Genomic DNA, 20,157 nt, shown 5'->3' with positions numbered 1-20,157 from the left:
CTGACTGTATTCACCACTGAATTTTTAAAAACAGAAGTACAGCCTAGCCATGAACCCCACCAAATTCATGTCTGTTATCATGGTCGATGTCTAACATGGAACCCCTCCCAACATCTGTCATGTCTAAATTCGGACACTGCAATCAGATAGCACAGTATATTCCCATGCCTTTCACTGAAATCACCTTTATTTTTTTCTTCTGTTGCATAGCAATATAAACAAAACACCACAGTCCACCACACTGCATATGTTGGTTTCAAGAAAAACCTGGGCGCTGTTTATTCCTTGGTTTATTGTTGTACGCTCAGCGTTTTCCTATCATTGTGCTATACCGAGCAACTTGGTGTTAGCGACCGACAGGAAGCAGGACTGCTCATTGTTGAAAGTCACATGCCATATATGGCTTGTCTGAAGTTTCTCTCCTTTCCTTCTTACCACTATTCATGCAGCTTTGGGGTTTCAGTCGGTGATGTCTAGCAGGTGCTGTTGGGAAAGACTGTGTCCCGTGGGCTGGGGAGTAAAACATATTTGACCCTACTGAAGCTTACACAGGTTGCCTCCTCCACTTTGTCAAATTTAATTCAAACAGCGACTTCAGAGCTACCACCCGTTCAGAATACTGGTTTAGAAAAATACCTGAAGAAAGTATTCTTTTGAGTCCACCCAAAAGCTAGACCACTCCAGAAGGCAGACAGGAATTTCCTTGGCCTTCTGGTAGGATAGTCTTTGTTTCTGATTTCTGTCTAGGGGGGGAAGATAGCAGTGGAGGCCAGCCTCCCCTAACGTGGACAAGAGGGGCCTAGCGTTGCTGGAGGGGGCAAAGAGTCTATGACAGGGCCAGTGTGTGGAGGCTAGAGGTATAGTGCCAGTAGTCGGGTAGACCTCGGACAGGTCCAGGCAGTATGGCCATTCAAATCCAGGAACTCAAAGCCAGGAAGGTGGATACTGGCATCACACTGCCTGGGTTGTTCTTGCCTGTGTTATTTACTAACTAGGGGACCTTGGACAAGTTGTTCAACCTCTTTGAGCCTCAGTTTTCTCATCTATAAAATAGACATAATTGAGTACCAACATCCATCTGTGATTTTTGTGCAGATAAAATGAGTTACTATAGGCAAAATAGTAAGTATAGTACATGTGCATAGGTAACACTCAATAATGTAAGCTATTAGCAGCAGTCATATTTAAGCATTAGAAGTACAAGTAGAAACCAGAATCCAAGAGGTTCATAAAGGTAAAGAGAAGTGGCAGGTAAGTGGCCTAGGTCCAACCAACCAACTAAAAGGGCAAGAGTTTCATAGCTTCCGAAAGGCACGGAGTCCAAAGGACAGATGTCCTCCTCTGCAGTTACTCAGGAGACATATGCTGACGACCTACTGTGTGCCCGGCACCCTGCCAAGTGCTTGGGCATTCAAAAATGATTAAGACACGGTCCTTGACCTTGAGACGCTCATGCCTCTATGTTAGCGCTCCATTTTCCCTTTCACTGTGGCTTATTTCCTCTCTAGTGTCTTTGCTCCTCGAGGGCAGTGACTGTTTCTTGCTGGGATCCTCCTTTGTCTCTCCGCACCTAGAAGAGGTTCAGCGGTCACTGGCAAAGCTCTGGCCAACAGGACTACATTCACTGATGGCAGCACAAGGGCTGCCTGTTTGTGCCCTGCTCTCCCTCTCTACTACCAAGGGGAAGGCTTTGAGAAGCGATGGGAAAGCCTTTGGTGATTGCCGCCCCTCTAACTTCAGTGTGTCTGCGAATCATTGGAAGATCTTGTCCAAATATCCACTTTGCTCAGTAGGTCTGCATCTCTAACAAGCCTCCCAGTGATGCTGATGCTGCTGGTCTAGGGAATATGCTTTGGTTTAGATGTGGCCTGAAGAGGTCAAAGACCTACTGGTGGCTCTCATTTCTGAACGGGGCAGAGAGTACCCTTTGTTTTGGCTTCCTTATGGCATTTCTCTTAAAAGACTTTTTTTTTTTTTTTCACATTAAGACTTGATGGTTTCTAGAATTACCCAGTGACCATGTGTCCATTGTTCACTTCATTTCACTGTGCAATTCTAGAACATGCATGCAATATCCTTATGTCTCCAACCATGTGTGACAAAAAAGAACATAACCTCCATCCCCTACGTTAATATTGACCATTAACATCACAACAGGGCTGTTCTCCTGAAGTAAGTGATGCTGTACTGACCACTGAGGCAAATCATGTCACGGTTGCTAAAGAATTCGGAGAAGGAATTGAGGAAGAAGCAGGTAAAATGAGAATATCCGATTGGCTGAGAGCATATCTTACAGATGAGTAAGGGTTACCTTGGCCGGCCTTTTTCATCCTTTTTGGATTTAATTGGACACGAAAATAATAATGCTAATTAACATTCATATGATGTTTTAGTTTACAAAATGCTTTCGCATGCCTTATCCCATTTGATCACAAATTGCAACGGGCCCATGACATAATGTAATTATCCCCATTTTACAGATGTGGAAGCCGAGAGTCAGGTCCAGTATATGAGAGGCAGGAGAGAGGTTGAGAACATGACTGATCAGTTTAAGACAGAGGAAAAGCAAGATGGGAATCGAGAAAGGGTATATATGTATCAAGAGACAGTTTTTAAACTTAATTTCAGGAGCAAAACCTTGAGGAAGAATAGTAAGCATTATATAAATGTAAGCTGTGTGCCGCTGCTTTCCTGAGCGCATTTTCTACATTAGCTCCTTAAATCCTCACTCCAATCTCCGAAATAGCAGCTATTGTTACCCCTAGTTTGCACAGGAGGAGACAGAGGTGCAGACACTTTAAGAGACTTGGCGGGGACTCCGAGCCAGCCAGCGACAGAGCCGGGTTTCCGTGTGTGGCCCCAGACTCTCTGGTGTCAACCACTCTAAGTCTGCAGACCAGCAGGAGAGAAGGTTGGAGCTGTGATGAACGTGTGCATTCCAATATGGTGACCGTGCTCCTAATCATATGCGGCGACTCAGATTTAAATTAGTTAGTATTAAAAGAGACTTAATATTCGGCTCCCCAGTCACAGTAGCCCCATGTCAAGTGCTTGATAACCATAGGGGGCTAGTGGCTACAATACTGGACAGCGCAGAGAGGGAACATCTATATTCACATCACTGGGAAAAATTCTATTGGATAGCTCTAGCCTAAGTATAGTTATTCTTTCTCTCTAAACCATTTTTTCTGTTTATCTCTCATTAGGTCTTATAAAACTAAAGAGAGAGGGGAAGTATAGTTTTTAGAAAGCGGCACTGACGTATGGAGTATCGGATGATTGAGAAAACTCAAGGGGATTCTAGCTATCCTGGAAAGAGCATAGAGCTAAAATAAAAGTGAAGGGAGACAGGTGGCAGAAGACTTAGTTATTGGTACTATGGGACTGGTGTTTCCTACCTTGAGTAGGATTCAGTTTTCAGTTTGACTGTATGTAGTAACATTAGCACGTCTACCACCATAATGACACTAAGTGCCACTCCCACTCCTAACACTCACTCCCTCTCCTAAGTGTGAACCGTGAACTCATTTAACCTCTTAGGGAGGCACGGTTATTACCTCCACTTTGCAGATGAGGAAGCTGAGGGTTAGAGGGATCAGGTGTCTTGCTCAAGATCACAGGCTAGTAAGTGACAGAGCCTGATTCCAATCTAGGATGCCTAGAACCTCCGCCTGTCGACACCTCAGCACTATATGGTGGATGTTTTTGTTATGATCCAGCCTGAGGGCATCACTATGCAGTCAGAATACTCAGAAGCGGTAAAATTTTCAAGAAGAATCGTTGGCAGTGTTCCCAAGTGCGTGCCAAGCCCCGTCCTCCCCATTGTAATGGTGGTTGGGAAAGAGTCAGCTTATAAACTGGGGCACAGAAGTTGGGTGAGGATGGCAAAGCCCCCTGTGGAGCAGGGCCTGGTGCCCTGAAAGTTGCTGTCACTCAGCCAGGAAGCCCATTTGCTCTCCCTGCACACGCTCGAATCTGTCCGGTCCCCTGTTAATGCCCCAGCGCTGTCTGCCTTCACGGCACAAATGGCTTCTGGCAAAATTGCTGTTAAGTAAAAGCTTTCTAGAACACCAAGCTGGACTTTCAGGATTTCTCTGGGATTCCATCCAAGCTAACTTTTTAATAAACCAAAGCTTTTAGGCTTGTTCCAGTCTGACCTGAGTTCTACCTGAAACATTTATTTCCTCCTGTTGTTTCTCTGTACCATCTAAAACTGGATGGAGAGCATTATCATTGATGGATATTTAAGAATCCTATGTATCTCAAGAATAATTCTTGAGATACCTTGAAAGATATTAGGCTCTAAAACAAATATTGCTTCATGCCCAGTCTTTGCTCATATAAAGCTTGATACAGATGAGATATCAGAGTAGGCATTGGAGCCCTCAAGGTATATGTCTACTCAGAGGGTGAGCCTGGGATAAGAGCCAGCCAGGTGTTGTAAGGAGGAAGTCAGAGGATGTAGAAAAGGCCATTACTGTCCTCCTGGGAAGTCATCCGCTAGGTGAGCTAAGGCAGACAGCGGATTTCATTCACTTCAGTGACTTGGTGGGTTGGATGTTAGTTCTGTATTTGATCTTCCCTTGATGAAGCCATCTGCTCACTAGAATCATTAGCCAGCAGTCTGTGATATTTGTGTTGCTGTCAAAGACAACTATACGGCCATCACCTTTCTCCTAATCCTTGCTGATCCTTCCCCCCTCCTCCTTTGCCCTGTATCTGTTTAGAGACAAGGTGTTGTGTAGAACCACTGAGTAAATGCAACACACTTTCCAGCACCTGTCTTGTATCTGCTTTGGGGTGGAGGAAAGCTCCACCCCAGGTTAGTTTCCTTCTCCTGTCCCTGGGGTGACCCAGCACTTCCACACTGCCTCCCACGCAATGCCATGCCGGCTGAGCCACACAAGTTAACTTCCTAATGACCTAAACAAGCACAAGAAGGTGTGTTTGGCTCAAATCTATAACCCGGCATTCTTTCCAGAGAGGACATGCTCCTGATTCTGTCGCGATGTTGATTGCAGAACATTACCATCAGTGCAGAGAATTCAACATGGATTGGTTTTAAAATATATCCTTACCCAGAGGCAGTCTTTCGGGAATTTCTGAAGCACGAGCTTGTTCTAATGAAACCGTTATGAGAAAAATAATAGGGAAAATCAGAAACCCTGGTATCTAACCGGCACGTTTCCAAGCTAATATACACTGCTGCAGCCCTGCCTCCCCGTTACACCTCACCTGCTCTGGATGTCAGGGCAAAGGCAGCGAGCTTCCTCAGGTCTCCTGTGGCCTTTGGCTCTTGGGTTTCTTCTGACAGAATCCTCGATTTTGAGAAAGTGCTGTCTGCCTCCTTTCACTGAATAAGGGGATGAAAATCTTGGGAGCTGGCTTTCCTCCTTGAGAAAATTAGTGTCACCGTCCAGAGCAAATGTGCTTCTGACGTTTGCCTGCTGAAAGGATGAAACTCCATTACCCTTATGGTATCATAATGTGGTTTGCAATCACATCAAAACTGTGAGTGCTCATTACGTGATTCCATCCGGGATGAGAACTGCCCCCAAGCTTAAAAGCTTTTAATGGAAACTCTGGGGTTCAAGTGTCATTTCCAGCTTTGCGTGACTTCATCCCCAAGAAGAGATTTGCAGATGAGCTGGGTTGTGGGCGCACATGGTGTTCACCCTGGAGAAGCAAGAATCCAAAATTGCTTTTGTTCAGTCTTTCATTCGAGTCCTTGATTGCTGCTCTAATTGCATTCATATGTCCCTGCCTGTAAAAAGCGTGTGGAGACGTACCCTGTGTCCACGCATGAGGGGACAGCACACATCTGCACAGGCTTAGGAAACACGGAAGTGATAACTACCTGCGCTAGTTTTGGTTTGGTTTTCTGTGGGAAAGTGTTTTGCTGAGTATATTCAGCAGTGTGTTCACACAGTGCCTTCCAAGGTGTCTGCACAGCGTTTCCCAGGCTCAGATGTTTTTGAAAATAGTATTTTGCAAAGTATTCCCTTGGGGGGCAATCATTCCTGTCCGCCTATCTTAGTCAAGTCAGGTTGCCATAAAAAAAAAAAAAAATACCATAGATTGGCTTAAACAACAGAAATTTATTTCTCACAATTCTGGAGGCTTGGAAAGTCAAGATCAAGGTATTGGCCGATTGGGTTCTTGGTGAAAGCTTTCTTCCTGGAAATCAGATGGCTGCCTTCTCACTGTGTCCTCACATGGCAGAGAGAGAGAGAGAGAGACAGAGAGGGAGAGTGCGGGCTCTAGGGTCTCTTATAAGGGAATCCCATCATGGGGCTCTCACCGTCATGACCCCATCTAAACCTAATCATCCCTCAAAGGCCGCACCTCCAAATACCATCACACTGCGGGTAGGGCTTCAGCATATGAATCTGGGTGGTGGTGGAGGACACAGTTCAGTCCACAGCACAGCCTAAATGGTAACCTTGTGAAGGCCCTCCACTCTTGCACTTAACAGATGTCTGTTGGGAGCCTGCTCTACAAGGCTGAGGGGTAAATCAACATATACCCTGTCCCTACCCTCATGCAGCTCAGGCCTTAGTTTTTTTCAATGCCAGAAATATTTACAACGGATTATGTTTTTAATGTTTATTTATTTATTTTGAGAGAGACAGAGCGGGGACGGGCAGAGAGAGAGAGGGAGAGAGACAGAGAATCCCAAGCAGGCCCCGCCATGTCAGCAGAGACCACACGCGAGGCTCGATCCCAAGACTGTGAGACCACTGACTTGAGCCAAAATCAAGAGTCAGGCACTTAACCAACTGAGCTACCCAGGCACCTCTGAATTCCAGAAATATTTAAATAGAAGTGGTTACATGAGACATGAAGGAAAATACATACGCAGGCCAGCGTAGGTTTCCCAGAGGAAGTGACAAGAGAGCTGATAGCTGGGGGTGGGGATGGGGGGCAAGTTGGGGAGCTCAGGGGAGGGGGAGGGGAGGAGAGGGGAGGAGAGCTTTCTAAGCTAAAGAAACAGCAAAGGAGTAAGCGGAGGCCCTCAAGTGTGAGGAGGAATTGAAACTGTGTCTCCCATATAGGTGAAAAAATATGTACTGAGAACTTCCCCAAGTGAAGCTTTTTTTACCCAAATAGGGGGCTTTCTGCTGGGTTTAGTTATCAGGTAGCAGAGTAGCATGTATTTGCTTTTTATGATCAAGGTTTGGCTGGCCGCCTCTGGGTGTGGGTGTGGGTGCGGGTGGGAAGCTGGGCAGCCCTGGGCACCAGGGTCTGGGGAGTGATCTTTGCATTTTCGCATCTCAGCACAGCCCGCTTTCCAACTTAGTGCCTTCCAAAGAACCATGTTTGTGATCCATGAAATCTTTGTTTTCTTTAAGTGAAAAAAATATGTCCTCAAGATGGAACATTTCATCAGCAATCCTAGGAAAGTAGAAATAAATACAGCAAAATAAAATTGAAATCCTTTGACAAGTTCTGCTTTGTGCCAGATGATCTGTTTCTGACAGATAGCCATTCCTTAAAGGAAACTTTTTGCTCATCACTTTCTTAAATGCTTTCTGAGCAGGTCTGGAGACCTCTCCGCTGCTACTTCAGTTTTAGAGCACAAACTGCCTTCTCTAAAGACATATGCTTACAATTTGCAACTTTGTGTCCTGCAAATGCTCTGGAGTATGGTTAGATACTGAAACCACTTGCCTGTGAAGATGCATAATATAGTTATATCTGGTGACCCCCTATTTAATGACATGGATGTATATGTCACTGTTCCCTTCACTGTTACCTTTTTTCCCCTATTTGATTCCTGTCCTCTTTTTAAATGGTGGGCACACATTTGCCCTCAAAATTCTGTTTCATCATATTCTCTGAGTTCGTAATGCACAGTTGGTCCTCAGAAAAGAAGTGTGACACAAAGGATAATGATATCTGGCATATTCTCATGGGCTGGTTCTGTGATTGAATTCTTACCTGCAAGGTTTGTGTCTGTTGTGGACCACCCGGTGGGAACCAGCTTCTCCATGAGCCCCTGAGATCCTCCTGAGAAGGAACTGGGTCTTCCTTTCCTATGAATCTTTGGCTCCTGGCTCACAATAGATGTTCAATAAATGTTTAAGTGACCAACATCAAAGTCCCACTCATGCTGCTGTAGGAAAACATCCATTCCTAGAAAAAACAACAGCTCTAGTGAGAATTACTCCAGAGGCATGAGGATTGGTACGAGTCCTGGACTCAGGGGCAGTCCTCAGAAAAGTTCTTTAGTTAGGAGAGTGGATCCTCACCACTCAACTACATCCACTCTCTAGTGTCCCTGCTCCCTCCTTCAGCCATCGGGTCTTTATCTCTGGCTTCTCACTGTCTGGCACGAAGAAGCACTCATGCTCCCGATTGTTCCATCAAAATGAGTAGCTCCCGTCTCCCCTCCCCTCAAGGCCCTGCCATGGGCTTTCCAAGATGGCAGCAAACTAAGTAGAAGCCACGGGCCATGCATGGTCTGCCCCAATGTGCCTTTCCAGCCCCAGATTTCTCTCTCTGCCCAACACAGGTTCCAGGTAAGGAAGGAAAGCCTTACCCATGCTGTTCCCTCTGCCTGATATTTTCTCCCCCCTTCCAGTCCTCCCTGGCTCAGTGACTTGCAGCCCATTCTTCAAGGTGTAAATCAAAATGCCTTCTGCCGAACACCGGTTGTCATGCTTTGCTCTGCCCCCCAGGGCAGTGTGACGCTCTCCCATGAGCACACTTCCTGCATTACGTTGCATGTGTCCATTCATGGGATTATCTTCCATGTGAGACTGTGAGTCCTGTCTTTCAGCATTGATTTCCTAAAGCCTAGCACATCCCCAACTGGGACCGCAGTTGATTCCTTGAAAGATGGGAGGAAGGGGAAGGAGGTGAGGGCAGGGGCAAGAGAAGGAAAGGGCGGCCTCATTCCTTGTTTGTTCCAACACTGGCTGAGGTGCATGTTGTGGCTGAGATTAAAAGGAGAAGAAAGAGCGGAAAAACGGAGGGGTTTGGGCCTAGAAGGGGTTAAAATTTAAGCTTAGTGGGCCTGAAGTCTTCTCCCACATCACTTAGTGAGATGTCTCTTCCCGGGTTTGGGACACACAGAGCAAGGGGACTCACTGACACCTGCCTTGCTCTCTTTGCCCCTGGCTGCACTCGAGTTGGGGTGAAGTTTTTCAATTTAATTCAGTTTGTAGCATGAGTTAGATCAGTCAGAGTCCAGTGATCAGAGTATTACAAGAGACTTACCGGAATGGTGAGTTTGAAAAAACCAAAGGGCTACGTGGTCTGTGTTGATGTCACTTTCCAAAGCAGCGATCACTGTTGTCACGAGCAACCTCAGGCCTGACTGGTCCTCACCCACGTATTCCTGACATAGCCAGTGGCTATGTGCTGGGAGGATTCCCTCCACACAGTGATGACATTCAGTTAAGCCACAGTTTCCTTGACCCGGGAGGAAACCCGTGTGGTTTGGGTTGGGGGCGTGGATGAGCAAGCCCAGATTTTTTTCTCCTTGCCCCGTGGCTTTAAATTGCAACTTCTCTTTTAATTTTCCATTATGCAGTGAATACATGTGTGCCAGAAGTGGACAAATGTGTTCCGTCTGGGAGGGTGATCCCAGACAGCAATAAATTAAAGTCTGTGTACAGACATGCCAAAAATGTGGCCGCGTGGTGGGGTGTCCCTGGGACCAGTCACCTCCTCCACAGTCTGCTTGGTGGCTGCAGGCCTTTGGCCTGACGCCTCTGTCAACAGATTTTGCTTTGTATTTGGAAACTGTCTTTCCATCAAGTCGCCGCAGAGGCAAGATGGGAGGGTTGCCTGTGAGGCTTTGCTGGGCATGTCTGTCCCAGGCAGCCTCGGGGAGCTTCTAGGACAGTGTCCTCCCAAGGGCATCATTCTCTTTCCTACACCAGAACAGCAATGACCTCAAAGCTGGTTCCCTCCCAAACTAAAGCACGGCCCAAGAAAAGCCTCCCCGCTCTTTCAGGGTTGAGCAGATAAACTACCCTATAATGCTTTAAAAAAAAAAAAAAGAAAGAAAGAAAAGAAACATTTTTAAGTTTACGAGAGTAATACATGCTTAATGCACACAACTTAGACGGTAGAGTGGGAAAAAAAAAAGCCACCCATAATCCCACCTTCAAAGATACATACTGTGACTGTTTTAGCATGACTTCTTTCAATATTTTTCCATGCCATGCTACCCTTTTAAACATGCAAAACCCCTTTTAAAGCTGTCAGACTCCGGGGTGGCTCAGTCAGTTAAGCGTCCGACTTCAGCTCAGGTCATGATCTCTTGGTCTTGGGAGTTGGAGCCCCACATCGGGCTCTGTGCTGACAGCTCAGAGCCTGGAGCCTGCTTGGGATCTTATGTCTCCCTCTCTCTCTGCCCCTCCCCTGCTCACGGTCTGTCTTTCTCCATCTTCCAAAAATGAATAAATGCTATAAAAAAATAAATAAATAAATAAAAAGCTGGCAGACTCCAGCTCCCTTAGCTGTCCCTCACATTATCCAATTAGTGCTTTCCCCTAAGTACTGGAAACTTTTACTTATTCCACATGAGAGAGTCCAGCTGGTGGAGCGCTAGAGCCTCTGACTCCCCATGCTCTTCTGAAGAAGCCGGCCACAGAGGGAAGTGGCCTGGAGACAAGGGAAGGACAAAGCCCTTACATAAGTCCAGCCAGAGAGCCCTAAATGGGAGCACCAGGTCCTTCAGCAGCAGCCCTGCGAATGGAGGGATGCTGCATCCAAAGGGCTCTGGTCTGACCCTGACTTTGATGCCCTTTTCCTTCGGAAAACCTCTACCGCCCTGACCGCATCCTGTCCTGTTGCTAGCATGTGTGTGTGCTCTTCCCTGTCAGGCCAGAAGCAGCCTCTGAACTGCTCATGTGATGATGGGCTCAGGCGCCCCCGCACCAACGAGAGGGGTTGGCCGACCCAGGAGGCGATCTTGACATCTGCTTGCTTCCCCACGAGCCTCGAGCCCAGCAGGTGCCCAGAGAGTATCTGTTGATTGACTGATAGGACGCAATTCGAGATGGGTGTTTGTGGCAGGAGTTGTGACAGTCCTGCGACGGGAGGAAAGACTCCCAGCGTTGATGCGGAGCCTCACAGAAGCCCTCAGAGTGGCTGAGAGGAAGCAGGCAATGAGTCTACCAGCCGCTGCCTGCGCCAGCCACACGGCCTCTCCATGAGCCGCACAGTACACAGACCGTGCTTTTTCAGAAAATTATTTTTTCCTTTCTCACTTTCCATGGAAACTCAAAATAGCAACCAAAAAGAAAAAAAAAAAAAAACCCAAAACAAAACAAAACAAAAAAACAGCTGAGCTCCCTCTCTGCCTGCAAAACCATCCCCAGGCCGTACTGTGATCATAGAGGCCCTGGTGGAGACAGGGTTCTAGATCCCTCTAAAAGACCTTTCTAACTGGGCACTGCACACTCATGAGGTGAAAGCGGGTTCTGAGGTGGTGTGCTTTCTTCCAGTTGAGAAAAGTGGGTTTCTTCCAGGTCTTAGAGCTCAGCTTGCTGTTGTGGTGACGGTCCCCTTTCACTGTGATGTCGGTGAGGAGGTGCGGACTGCCCAGCAAGGGACAATGTGGCAGAGGGTAGATGCCTTCCAGGGGGACTTTTATTGGAACATTCTTTTTGAGATGCCTCCCAGGCTGTGCTGTTATGCCCAGTCACCGCAGGGCAGCCTGGCAGAATGGGGAAAACTCTGGGCTTGGAATCAGGAAATCCCAGTTCTGGTATCACATCAGGTACCTGAGAGGCTTTGAGCACATTGTTTCACCTTCCCTAGGAAACGTGAAGGGCGGACAGGCTGGTTTCTGAAGGGATACCCTCATCCAGCCTCAGCACTCTGTGCCCCCAGCCCACTCCCAGACTATGTGTACACCATCCCTTTCCATTCCCTGAAAAACCAGGTTGTTTCCCTTTCAGCTGGCAGGGTCGGCCGTCATCGGTTTTGGACTATGGTTTCGGTTTGGAGGCACCATGAAGGACTTCTCATCAGAGGACAAGTCCCCGGAGTATTTCTACATGGGTGAGTGACCCCAGCTTGCTTCTCTAAGCTTTACCAGAGCTGCCCTGGAGGCTTAGGGCAGAACCCGCACCTGGACTTATGGAGGGGAAGTGAGGACGCAAAACCTGACCCCTGTAGACTCCACCTGGCCCCGAGGGTGCAGGGGCCATGTGGCCATGGCAGGCGAGGACCCTGCACCCCTACCCTGCCTGTTCCTCACATGGATCAAGAAAGACCAGTGTGGGAGGACCAGGACCGACCTACTGTGCTTCTCTCAGCCACATCTCATTTCCAAAGAGTTAGAAGGTTGCCTCTTGCCCTCCGAATGAGGTGGGTGTGCCACAAAATCGGTCATCCTCTTGTCCGTCTGGGCTGATGGGGTCTCTGCCGAGTCAGGTTTTTTTGTGTGTGATCTGCTATTTTAAATTGTCGTGAGAGAGACACAATTCCAAGTGAGGAGACATCTCAAAGTTTGGAGGTGCTCAGTCCATCCCTAACTAGGGCCTGCAGAAGGCAGGGCTCCCTACCCAGGGAAGAGGCTGCCTCCCCCACCCAGCTGGAGGAAAGGGATGAGGGCTGTGAGGGCAGCCTGCAGTTCTGAGACAGTGTGGTCAGTAATAGGGGCTGAGCATTTCCCCGGATTTAGTCCCTCTGATCTACTCCTCGTCCTCTTCTGTGAATGTCCTCACTCTCCAGCCGCGTGCACCCAGACTCTAGACTTCAAAAAGCTCCAGACCGTTGTCGCTGCAGGTCATAGCTCCGTGTGACTGGCCATTTCACGGTCTGTAGCAGCCACACGGCCCGCCTCAGTTGTTGGGGGAGAAGCAGGGCCCCGTGCAAGTCCTTTGCTCCCAGCACGGAGAAGAGCAACGTCCACTGCCGGGCCAGGGGGACTGAGCACCCAGGCTCAGTCCACACCAGGAAGGGCCACCCACAGCTGTGTCACCTCCTGTTCCTGGCACCTTTCACACACTGCCTCCTCCTGCAGAGAGCAGCCAGATCCGCGAGGATACTTCCAGGAGCAAGTAACAAGAAAACCTACTACAAGATGGGTAACTGTAAGGACACTCCACATTCATCAAATCTTAGATGCAGTCTTTTGTAAAACACACAATTATTTTAAGTTCCACCTCGAGGTGGGAAAGAAGAAATGCTGCCAATTCAGCCATGACCGCCCCTAAAATATGCATGCTAATTTTAGAAACATTAAAGTGTAAATATGTAAAATGTATATCGAAATTGATGAAACGTGGGGAGGGAAGAGTGGCGGTGGGGAGTCTCGTCTCCAGAGCTAGTTCTGGGTCCAGCAAAGTCATCAAGGAGCCAGGGTTTTTCCGTCTTTCCACCGGCAGTCCTTGGGATAACCTCAGACACCTCCCCTCGGGTTTAAAAGACAGCCGTTGTGGCTCCACGTCTCATGTCCTCATACGGCAACCTCCGAAAGAGAAAAAAAAAGAAGTTTCACCTCGCGTGGCCCCTTTTAGGGATGAATACCACCTTTGTCAGAAGACCCCCAGCAGACCTCTCCTCGCAGCTTATTGGCCAGGACTGTACCGTGTGTTCTAGCCTAAGCCAATCATGGCCAAGAAGAGAACTACTGTGACTGGCTCTCTGACTAATGGGGAGGCACCCTGGGCTTGGGAAGGGGCCCAGGCTCCCCGGAGGGCCTCTGACCCTTGGACAAAGTCAGAGTTTTGTGCCAAGGACGGAGCGGAGGAATCTGCCATCATGCTTAGCACCGAAATGCTCTTTTCCACTCACGTGGTTTCCAGGGAGTGCACACCCTTCCGTCCAGAGCCAGCACGCACATTTAACATATTTCTCCTTGAGGAACTCCTGGCTCTGAAAACCTCGTCTCCATCCCAGGGCAGGCCCCAGTGCCCCAAGACAAAGCTCGGCCTGTCCTTGTCCTGCGCCACCTCCCCAGGGATGCCCAGAAACAGTCAGGGGAGGGGAGCAGAAGGAATGAATCTCCCTGCCCCCCCCCAACCCCCATATGCTGCTGGTAGTCCAGGACCTGCTTATTTCATACTTGTTCCCCACGATGTCTGACTCAGTTCAGCATAGTCACACCTCAGCACCCGCTGGATTAGCCAGCATGGTTTGATCCTGTTGTCCTGGGATTCTTGCCTCTCAGACATGTGCAGTAATAAACAGCAGACAACAATCACAAGCAAACTTAAGTGCTAACGAGTGGCACAAGCATAACCACTGAATTAGGAAGTAGAAGGGGCGCCTGGCTGGCTCAGTCGGGGGAGCATGCAACCCTTGATCTCGGGGTCATGGGTTCAAACCCCATATTGGGCAAAGAGCCTACTAAAAAAAAGACGAAAAAAAGAGAAAAGATTGTGTGGGAACAGTGGTGGTGTATGTGCCTGTGACTTTAGCAGTCACATGAAACCAGCGTCACAGATTTAGGAGACACTTCTAAGAGCCACCTGGCCGACCCAGTCAGAAGAACATGCTACTCTTGACCTCAGGCTCATGAGTGTGTGCTCCACGTTGGGCCTAGAGCTTACCTTAAAAAAGGAGGAGAAGAAGAAGTGAGAGAAAGCACTAGGGGCCGGCAGGACAGTCTCAAGTGGAGGGGGGCTTGAACGAGGCCTTGGAAGACAGGTGGGTTTCAGACAGACTGACTGAGTTGGGGAGAGCCTTACTCATGACTCGGAATTAGCACTGGCAAACATAAGGCAAGCAGTTACCTATCATTTCCCTCTCCTGGGGAAGTGATGGCTAATTGTTCAGGCTGCTCTCTTACCACAGTCTTCCTAACCCAGCCCCTCCAACCAACTATAGCTGATGCCCAGGGTCAACAATATTTTCTCTCCCTACTCTGAAGCCAGTAGTTACCTGATGGCGTAACAAGACATCCGTCCCAATAAAACAGCGGAAATCTTTTGCTCCTGAAATCCAGGCACGCAGTGGTTCAGGGTTATTAACATTCAGTCTGTCTTCTCTTCACATGCTATTGGCTTCGCACTGGCACCCTATTTATCCCCTCTTCCTCGGGAGGGATCAACCAGTTCACTTACAGGCAGACCTTCTCCTTCAAGGTGTTTGGCAATAAGTAACTGCCTAATGCCCAGCCACCTACCCACCTCCTCACCAAGTTTGAGGTTGACAGATGTAAATCTCTATAATGCAGTTTCTGAGCTTGAACTGGAAATTTTCAGCACCAGTGAAGAAAACCCATTTTAAAAGGTCATGAAGGCCTGGGTTATGTGAAACACATGTAAGAAAAGCTGTCTCCCTTTCAATGATGATAAGCGTCTGGCTATCTAGTGATCTCTTCCTGGCTGTTTTAATTTGGGGATTTCATCAACTGTGGGTTTATGCAAACATAGGTATTCATTCAAGCAGGGGTGCCTCTATTCTTTCCATTTTTTTAGAGGTTTCTCCATTTGGGAAAAAAAATATAACCTATTCATGGATGCATCACCCAGCATCTACAGTCGTGGGCACTGGAGTCACACAAAAAAGGATGAGAACGCTGTACTTTCTCCCATGTATCTTTGCAATCTATTCGAAAAGACTCACGGAGTTAACAACTCAAATTCTAGTGGAAACTAGCACGTAAATGCCAGCTAAGTGGTATTTGCAGTGGGTGAATCAGGGGTCATTCTAAACTGGTGAGGCAAGGATCTGATGTAGGTTTGAAAGACCAGACTGTAATCAGTAAGTGGAAGCAAAATGAGGACGGTGAAGGTTGTAGGGCAAGACTGCACAAGGCATGTCCACAGGACAGTGACCAGTGAACCCAGGCTGGACAGAGAACTCTGGTTGGAGTGTAACAGGTTGGGGCAAGGTGGGAAATAGGACTCGAAGGGCCAGGGAGGGGGCGCCTGGGTCACTCGGTGGGTTAAGCATCTGACTCTTGATTTCAGCTCAGGTTATGTTCTCATGGTCTGTGAGATCGAGCCCCACGATGGGCTCTGCACTGACAGTGAGGAGCCTTTTTGGGATTCTCTCTCTGCCCCTCCCCTGCTCATGTGCTTGCTCTCTCTCTCTCCCCCTCAAAATAAATAAATAAACGTTAAACAAACAAACAAAAGAAGAAGTGCCAGAGAGGGAGGAGGACAATCACAAAGGACCCTGAATGTCAAAACTTGTTAATTTGGTAAGCAGTAGAGGAATAATTCAGGGTTTGGGGGAGGCATGATCAGCGCTGCGTTTATTTTTAAGTTTATTTATCTTGAGAGAGAGAGAGAGAGAGCACAAGCAGGGGAGGCGCAGAGAGGGAGGGAGAGAATCCCAAGCAGACTCCATGCGCAGAGCCCAGCACGGGTCTCAAACCCATGAACTGTAAGATAATGCCCTGAGCCGAGATCAAGAGCTGGACGCTCCACCAACTGAGCCACCCAGGTACCCTGGCAGTTCATTTTAAAGAGATTATTCTGGCAGCGGCAGAATGAGAGGGGAGATAGCCCATGCTAGGTTATTGACATAGGCAGACATAGGGCATAACCCTTGGGGGTTGTCAATAGTAGGGACTGTGAAGAAAGAGACAGGCAGATAAGAAATGTTATTAAACGTTATTATTAAACATTATTAAAGTCAGGAATAGAAAGAATCAAAATGACAAAAGATATCCATGATAGAAGAGTCAAGCCTAGAAGTAATAATTAATGATTTTCAGTGGAAACTTGAGTTGCAGAAGGAAGGGATCCTGCTCAGAGAGAGGGGGAGGGATGTGGACCTGAGGTGAAAGCCAGTCTCGGGAGCAGCCTGTGTATGTTGCCCCAGAAACAAAGTGCTGATAGCAATTTCACAGGTGTACATTTGGGGCCAACAGAAGAGAACCTTTCTAATGATTTTGTAAACCAAGGAAGCTGAGCAGATTTCCACAGATAGAAGTGAGCTTTCCTCTACATCAGTATTTAACCACGAACATGGCAAAAATCATAATGGAGTGATTATCAATTCGGGAGATTTCCTGTGCTGAGTAAGAGGGTGAAGAGGCTCCATACAGACATTCCTGATCCTATTTTTGAAACGAAAGCAAAATGAACTGCTCAAGATGCAAGAAATGTCATATCTTTATGGACGTATCTGTCAGGACCCTTTTCAAATCCACTCACAGAAACTTGACTCCCACTGTCTTGAGCAAAACAGAAATTTCTTGACTCACAAAACTGAAAAGTCCAGGATCAGTACTCATCTCGGGGGTGCAGGTGGTGCGGTCGAAGCCCAGCCTGTACCCATCTCTTAGCCCTGCTCCCCTTTGGCTCCATTCTTGGGCGGGTTCCCATTAGATGTGACAACATGGCTGCTCCCAGCTCCAGGTGCCATCTCCCGAGCAACACTGGCAACGGAGGTACATACTTCTTTCATTCCAGCAGCACTAACCAAAGTCCTGAGCCTCACTCTTACTGGCAATCTTGGGTCCAGTGCTTGTTCCCACACCAGTTACTGGAATGGGCTTTTTGGCCGAGGCCTGGGCTTCATGCCTGCCTTAGAGGTTGAGGTGAGGCAGACCGCAGGGACTGAGTGGAGAAGGTTTGTGTCTCTCACGGAGAGAGGAGGAAGTGAATTCAGGTTAGGGAAAACAACAGGCTATAAACCGGGCCTGAGGTCCATCTTGTGTGTTTTTAGTGGCCTGGGGCATGGATGTGGGTCTGCCCACCCTTAGTTCTTCCTCAGCCACACTTCCCTTCCCTGTGTCTTCCCTTGAGTGGCTGGTGAAACGCTCACGGTCAGTGCTTGAAGTTCAGCGAAATGTGTTATCAAGAAACTAGAAACCAGTGGGTAGAGCAGCGGGGGTTGGCAGTCAGCCATAGTTTTCCAGCTCTTTGTGATGGGGCCCAGCCCACAACCCAGGTCTCCTTGTTTGTTTCCCCAAGCTGCCTCTCTGGTTAGAGGCAACAATAAAAAGTCCTGTGAAGTCAGAGATCTTTTCTTCACTTTAAATATTCCTTCTAAGTGAAGCAATATAACCCACATTTATAGAAGGCGATACTTCCTTCCTCAATAAATAATTTTCCAAATCGGAAAGATACCTGCTCTCTGGCAATCAAATGAGGAGAAAAATACACCCAGACACCATTTATGGACTTGCATAGCAAACAGTGTGAGGTAATAGGACTTTAAAAAAGAAGCAGGCCCAGCTTTTGGAAAATCTCACTTCATGTCACAGGGTACCAGTCACTAATCTGTGTGTTTTCTTTGCAGAGTAAGTTCCAGAGCAATCAGCCCACCAAGCTCTTATCACCCCTTTGTTAAAGAGCGTCGGTGAATGGGCTTGGCACATTCAAGTGGTTCTGAAAGAAACAGGGCCTCACAGCCTAGAGTCCGTCCCCTCTGAGAGGGACCTCGGGAGGACACGTGGTCTAGCTGCCTGCTTCTGGGCAAATGACCGCCATGCTTTGTAGGAGAACTTCCTCCATCTTTGGGGGGATGCTTTCCTGTCTGGGATCCTTAGTTCTTTCTCCTTGTGATGGAAAGAAGCTCCCTTCCTGTGATGAAGATCTACCCTGATGTGAGCTGGGGGCAGGGTGGAAAGAATCCAGCCGCAAGCCCTGGGGGGAGCTGGCGCTGAAGGCAGGGCGTGAGGGTGGTCAGACTGTCTCCTGCCGCCCCTTCTCCAGGTCCTCTGAGTCCAGGCCGGAGTCTGGAGGCTGACGCAGGAAGTCTGTGTCCCCTGAGTGCTAACATGGACAAAGGAGAGCCTGGCAAAAGAGGCTTGGGTGGCTTGGGGCTTCCTGCACTCTCTCCACTGTAGTCTCTCTCAGTGAGCTCCAAGGGGAAGCTCTCCCACCCCCGTGTCTTCCAAACTCTACCCATCTGCCCCTCTGACTTCCTGTCAGTCTGTCTCTAGGGCTGCCTCGTAGAGGGGCAGATACCGCAGGGGGCTTCTTGGGGGACAGGGAGGCCTCCCCTAAGCCCTTGGAAGCCTGGACAGATGGCATGTGCTGGAGAGCCTGAAGTCGTGTCCCGTGAGCAGAGGACGTTGGCAGGTTTTCTCCACGAAGGGGCTGCCCACACAAACAGCAGTCCTTTGGCCCTTCGGGGTCACAGGCTGACTGCCTACAGCTGTGTCTTCCTGTTGAATTCAGAGTCCGGGAGCCTGGCTCCGATTGCGGGCTGGATGCAGTGCTGAACACTGAGGAGCCGGCCTGCCTTTTCTCAAAACTCTGACTCACCCCGCTAATATTTTTTTTTTCACTTCTTGGTTTTCAGTTGTACATGACGGTCATAGTGGCTGCAGAAGAGATGTGCCGTAGCTCACGTTGTTGAGAAAATTTCCCCGAAGCCTTTTTTACAAGTTAGATTGTTATCCATACTGCAGATGACAAAACTGAGGACTAAGGGGAGGTACCTAAAGCTCAGTTGACAGGCCTGGGTCTCTGGCTCCCAGCCCTGTATTTTCAGAGGAAAACCCAGACATCATCCACTAGAGACTCCTCAAGCCCTTCTCTCAAGGAAGAAGAAAGAACCCTCCTGACATTTATAAGTTACAAAGTTAACAGACTTCCAGCAGTGAGCCTTTGTTCTCCTGCATTCCTACCGGAATTGCCCTGTAGGAGTTGGGGGGGGGGGGTGCCCTTTGGAATAGACTCCCTAGTTCAGTTCCAGTTTTGCACCGTCCATGAGCTGTGCAGTCGCAGGGAAGTGACTTAAACTGTCTGTGTCTCCGATTCCCCAGCTGTGAAATGGGAGTACCAGCACCACAGACGTCATAGCATGAGATGATTTAACACGTGAGCGTGCTGACACACAGTACCTGTCGTGTAGCTTTGTTGTTTTGTGTAGGTAGGTTATCGTGTTCCTCAATCAAGGAAGGAGCCGGCCCACAGCCCATGGGATGCATGATTCCATGGGACGAAAAGAGAAGGAAAGAGAGATAAAGGAATGGTTTAGGTGCCGGTAGTCAGTGAGAGAAGAGTTGACAGCATTGAGGCTTGTCAGACGGCAGGTTCCCGAGATGATGCCTGTCAAGGTCACAGCGCAGAGTCCGCACAGAGCAGGCTGAGGTTCCAGGAAGTGGCACCTGTTACTCTAGCCCTGAATGACTCCATGACTAATACATGTTACGCTACTTAGAGCACGACTCGATAACCGATAGCTGTTGTTATTTAGATAGAACCCGAGTCTTTACTGTCCCCATAAGCCAACTCCCATCCAATATTCCAGACGACAAATGGTCATTAGCCAAGTGTG

At 48.3% G+C, this 20,157-nt stretch overlaps 1 protein-coding gene and 1 long non-coding RNA gene across 9 annotated transcripts in view; one reads left to right on the top strand and one right to left on the bottom strand.

The window, feature by feature from the left end:
• Positions 1 to 20,157, top strand: part of TSPAN2 (tetraspanin 2) — a 55,960-nt gene that overhangs the window by 4,580 nt on the left and 31,223 nt on the right. For 3 of the 4 annotated variants that reach the window (XM_042993794.1, XM_042993793.1, XM_042993791.1), the window contains exon 2: positions 11,919 to 12,021. In XM_042993794.1, coding sequence (XP_042849728.1) covers positions 11,973 to 12,021 — 49 coding nt within the window. In that variant the 5' untranslated portion in view covers positions 11,919 to 11,972. Of the gene's footprint in view, positions 1 to 2,157; positions 2,255 to 11,918; positions 12,022 to 20,157 lie in introns of all 4 variants that reach the window. The other variant, XM_042993792.1, reaches the window with a different exon arrangement.
• LOC122240746 lies at positions 8 to 12,960 on the bottom strand. Of its 5 annotated transcripts, none has more exons than XR_006220482.1 (4): positions 12,261 to 12,960; positions 7,942 to 8,136; positions 5,079 to 5,676; positions 8 to 1,570 (listed from the first exon to the last, which is right to left on the bottom strand). It is a non-coding gene; the product is annotated as an uncharacterized LOC122240746 (long non-coding RNA). The 5 variants fall into 5 exon arrangements; XR_006220478.1 differs by lacking the exon at positions 12,261 to 12,960 and having other exon boundaries at positions 5,079 to 5,120; positions 5,236 to 5,676; positions 7,942 to 10,286; XR_006220477.1 differs by lacking the exon at positions 12,261 to 12,960 and having other exon boundaries at positions 7,942 to 10,286.

Source organism: Panthera tigris, chromosome C1 (assembly GCF_018350195.1).
Source record: "Panthera tigris isolate Pti1 chromosome C1, P.tigris_Pti1_mat1.1, whole genome shotgun sequence".
Taxonomy (NCBI): Eukaryota; Metazoa; Chordata; class Mammalia; order Carnivora; family Felidae; genus Panthera; species Panthera tigris.
This window is presented reverse-complemented; position numbering and strand designations above follow the sequence as displayed.